Below are 4,935 nucleotides of genomic sequence, written 5' to 3'. Positions count from 1 at the left end.
CGGCGCATTGCCGAGTCAGACACCTAGCTAGGCATCGTGTGACGTGTGAGGAACCATACATTGGCCCAAATCTCATCGCATTGAACCAGCTCCCTCTAGCTAGGCAAATGTTCTTCTGTTTTGAATGTCCTGGAGCTGGGCCAACAACATCAAGCCTTAAACATCGGAGCTCGCGCAACACAATAAGATTCATAACCCTGCAGCGGTTCGATCTGCCAGCCGATTTATGTTTATGGTGTAACGTTTTGGAAAGGATTACAGAAGTCACAAGCCAGATGAATGAATTTTGAGAAGGTCAGATGCATCACGTGACTGAATTACTTTTATCTCTAGTATAAATAAATATAAATGAAATAAAAGTTCCAGTCATGCAGAGTTGTTCCTTTTCGAACCCGAAACCGATTTGAAAATGCAAAACCTGTAAACTGCTAGTCTGTCGTGGTCGTGGGTATCAGCCTCTGGGTCAAGGAACCGACAGGGGAGGATTCTTCGTCTTGGTGGGCACGAAACGCACTTGATTCACTGCCATCGTCTTCCTCTGACGCCATGAGATTCACGGTGTCTCTGTCCCGGGGGTAAGTGCAGTACAAGAGGGCATAGGTCAAAGAGCAGATGGCCATGGGCACCGCCAGCTCCACGTACATCGCCTTGGCCAACGCAGCCGCGTTCTCCCTGTCCATGTCCACGCTCGACTCGGAAGACACCGGCTTGTACCCGAACACGCGCTCCGCCAGAATGCCCACCACCGGCGGCGCGAACGAGGCGAACACCGACTCGAAGCACTTGTCCAGCGCGTACACCGTCGTCCTCGCCTTGGCCGGCACGATCTCCGCGAAGATCGGGCTGCAAATAAGAGACATTGATTTGGAGACTGAGCAATGCAATGTACTACAGTAGTTGTTGTAAGATGATGTTTGTTGCTGCAGGATTGATTGGGGAAGAAAGAAGGGTTTGTGACTGACTTGTTTGTGGACGAGGCGTTCCAGGAAATGGCGAAGCCCATGACGAAGAACACGGCCGCGTGCGCCGCGCCGGTGGACGGGTCGTTGGGCAGGCCGAGCAGCAGGACGGCGCCGAGCGGGAGCGCGGACGCGGAGCTGATCTGCGCCAGCGCGATCCTGCCGGCGTCGGGGAACCGCCGCGAGACGGCGTCGCCGACGACGCCCCCGAAGAGCGCGCCGAGGGCGGTGGCGAGCAGGTAGAGCCCCGTGATGATGCTGGTCTCCCAGTGCGAGAACCCCATGAGCTCCAGCCACATGGTGGCGAAGTTGAGCCCCGACCAGGCGATGAGGCCGGCGACCCCCTGCGCGACGATGACCTGGAACGTGGGCACCGCGACGACGGCCCTGGCGTCCCGGAGCAGCTCCCGGGCCTCCTCCCTCGCCGACGCCGCGCTCTTGGACTTGGAGTGCGGGTCGGCGGCGAGGAGCCACATGAGAAGGCCCAGCGCGACGCTGATGATGCCCACGATGTGGAACGCGAGCCGCCAGCCGGGGACGCCGAGGAAGGTGACCGGCGCGAGGAGCACGCCGAAGGAGCCCCCCACGATGGACCCGAGGTTGCAGGTCATCTGCAGCCAGCCAAAGGCGGCGCCCCTGGTGTGGTCGTCCGTGTAGTCGGCGACCAGCGAGTTGATGGCCGGAATGACCAGCGCGAGGCCGATGCCGTTGAGCCCCCGCGAGATGGCCATCTGCGCACCACAGATTAAATTAGTTCCATTCAGTTCAATTCTTGCGGGTACCAACGGCGCAAATTTTCGGCCGGCGCCGTCGCAAGAGAAGCATGTGCAGAGTTACTCTGACTTGGCCGGTCATGGCAGTTTAATTTCATTTCATGGAAAACAGAGGGGATAATAACCTCCCTCCATTTGGCGGGCAGAAGTGAAACTGAAAGAGAACCTGGAGGTAGGTGCGGGAGATGGCGACGAGGAAGGTGGCGGCGGCCCAGAGGAAGGCGCCGACGGCGACGACTCTGGCGCGGTCGTGGCGCGCGGAGGCGTAGGCGGCGAGCGGGAAGGAGAGGGCCTGGACGAGCGCGCGGCAGAGGGTGAGGGAGCCGAGCGCCGTGGGGGAGACGGCCAGCGCGGCGCCCACCTCCCGGTACACCGCCGGCAGCAGCACCTCGTCCGCCTTCTCCAGCATGGACGTCAGGTTCACCAGCACCAGCGTCCGGCGCCGCGCCGACGCCGAAGCTTCCGCGGCCGCCTCCATCATCCCTCCGTCGGCCGCCTAGCTAGCTCGATTTGGCCGGCGATTAGAAAGAAGCGTCTCCCCCCACTCGTCTCTTGTCTGCTACTCCGCGGAGGAGGAGGAGGAGCAGAGTTTGCAGATCGGAAGCGACATTGACCCCGAGCCGAGCCGAGCGGTGGGAGGGGAGCAGCTGAGCTGGAGATATTGTCCGTGCCGTGCCATGTGTGTGTGGGTGCGGATATTCAAGTCAAGAAGGCTGTTTGGTGGTTGCACGCTCCATCCAACATATCCAGGTATATTCGGTACGGTATGCAAGGTTTTTTTTTGATACCGGCTTTTTTTGGATGGTCCGGAAGAACCGGTTTCCGGAAAAACTCGGAAATTTCAGCTTTCTTTGTCCAAAAAAATCCAAATGGTTTTGAATTCAACAATTTTTGGCGTAAAAATGCTAAATCGTGAACAAGAAGGGAGTCGGTCCCACGACAACGTGGTAGCAGAGCGCCATTTCACCAAGCCAGGGATTGCGCTATGTATAGCGACCGTATCTATAATACCTAAATAGTTCATCCCCACTATCTTATTTCTCTTGACATGCATCCTATCCACATCATCAAGTAGGCCCCACATACGAAGTCACTTTTTTTTTTCTTTATGTAATCTTCCTATAATAATTTCTACCACGCTGCATTGCACGTAATGTATCTGGAAGACAAAACGAGGGCATGTCCATCTTCTTCCATCCATTATGCCATAGTAGGCCTTTCGTCTCTCACCTGGGCCCTCTGCTTTGTGTCCATATAACACGAGCGTGTTGTTTCCCCTCGACTCCTCGAGTATCAACCCATCGATCCCTCTCTCCATCGAGAGAGAAAAAAACCAATCCCTTCCGTGAAGGGTGTGGCGGCTGGGAGGCGATCCCCGCTTGGAGTGTCTGCATGTACGCTCGGATCCGATGACTCTTTGCCTCCAGCACGAACGCCGGTCCGCCCTGCCTCCCACTACTCTCAAGTTCCTGCACGACCGCCGGTCCCCCTCACCTTCGATGGCACTCGGGCTTCGGCATGACCGCCGATATCCCTCCCCTCCGGCGGCTCTCCGGGATTATCTCAAGCAGCGGTCCCGTTGTTGTGGGCTCCTCTGGCTATGGCTGTTGGTCCTCTTGCCTAAAGCGGCTCGGACACGGTGCTGGTTTGCCTTTCGTCCTCCCCTAAATATTGTTTTCATTCCAACAAATTAGCTCCAGCGCCACTGGGGAGGTTGGTTCCACCAGGATTACTGAGTTCGCTCCCCTTTCGATCGGGACGGTCGGGAAGGAACGATGTGGTGGTAACTGCTGACTTAAATTTTAATCTGCAAACTTGCGGTTCCACATTCTATCTAATGTAGATGGAGGTGCAGAATATGGTGTTCATTTTTGCTCAATTGGCGTTGATGCAGTATGTCCCAACCCTCAATGGTTGCTGCTATTGTGTATGAAGATACGAGCTCACCTCTCAAGCACCCACATTGCCTTTATTGAATCACAATTGAGGTAAGCATGCACACTATGCACTGGCCTGGCTTGAAATCTCTGGCGTCAATTTGTGTGCAGGGCAGGTGCCTTTTCTCTACACGTGAGTTTTCTTTACTCCATTTATTATTCCATATGTATGCATCCCTCATAATTAATCTTGCAAACAAGGCAGGGCCTACAATCAACAACGCTGAGTTCTGCCGACCTCCATGCTTTGTGTTTATATAATTTAGCAACTGAATTGTGATTTGTTGTACAAAAATTTATCCGAATGCCATTTATTCAAACCTGCTTGAGTGCATATTAAGTACTGTACTGAAGAAACATCTCCAGTCTCTAATACTAATTCCTGATCGCATGAATTTTACTCCCCTATAGGATTCTTTCCCTAGAATATTTTCTTGAGTTAGCTATTGCTACTTGCTACATTTCAGATTTCAAATATGCTTGACATAATAACTGCAAGTAGTCATTCTCACATCATGTACACTCTTTTCCCTCCAAGTAAGTTTCTGCAGTTGAATACTAATGGTTGGTATATAGGGGATGAATACAACATTCACAATAAAGTAATAGGCACGTGATACCTCTACACCACTACTAAAGGTTGTTCACTGGTGAAATTGAGAATACTATGAAACAACCCAAAGCATATGCTTACCCGGCTGTAACAGATGATTGCATTAGAAACGGAATGACGGATCTCCACACATTTTACAGAAGAGGGCACAAACCACAAGCACAATGCATAGTCTCTCACGAGTTATTATTTTTACAGTTGAACACTGAGTTATTCATGCAAGCATAATAAACTTTATGTAGTTACAATATTCACCTTTTTATTGGGGAACTATCACATTTTGATTTTAACTACTATTACTCAATACATAAACATTGGTGATGCATATTGCTACTACAAAATCCCGCAGCAACGCGCGGGGTATCATCTAGTTTAACATACGTTTGGACCTTTAAGTTAAAATATGTTTAGTTTCTTCAAACAATAGATGTATTTTTTTAGGGCCACCGGGATTTCCGCTAACCGGCCGATTACCGAAAATTTTGAGCGGAGAAAGAAAACCTGCCCATAATTTGTGCGATTATTTTCTATAACTTTTAAATGATGGAAATATTTATTTTACCCAGGGCCATGTACTCCCGAGCTCTAATATGTTTGGATGCTGACATTCGGACCAAGAATTTGGCATTGGCATTGTTCAGCCCGAATGCCGG

General features: G+C 51.9%; 1 protein-coding gene across 1 annotated transcript; it reads right to left on the bottom strand.

The window, feature by feature from the left end:
* Positions 1 to 309: 309 nt before the first annotated feature.
* Positions 310 to 2,419, bottom strand: LOC147992443 (uncharacterized). Its single transcript, XM_087530381.1, has 3 exons — positions 1,899 to 2,419; positions 963 to 1,690; positions 310 to 843 (listed from the first exon to the last, which is right to left on the bottom strand). Exons 1-3 carry the CDS (start codon positions 2,211 to 2,213, stop codon positions 429 to 431), a joined length of 1,458 nt encoding a protein of 485 aa, XP_087386507.1. The 5' UTR covers positions 2,214 to 2,419; the 3' UTR covers positions 310 to 428.
* Positions 2,420 to 4,935: the final 2,516 nt, after the last annotated feature.

This window comes from Triticum urartu, chromosome 1A (assembly GCF_056163025.1).
Source record: "Triticum urartu cultivar PI428250 chromosome 1A, HENAU_Tu73, whole genome shotgun sequence".
Taxonomy (NCBI): domain Eukaryota; kingdom Viridiplantae; phylum Streptophyta; class Magnoliopsida; order Poales; family Poaceae; genus Triticum; species Triticum urartu.
Note: the sequence above shows the minus strand (reverse complement) of the source record. Positions and strands in the feature narration are given on the sequence as shown.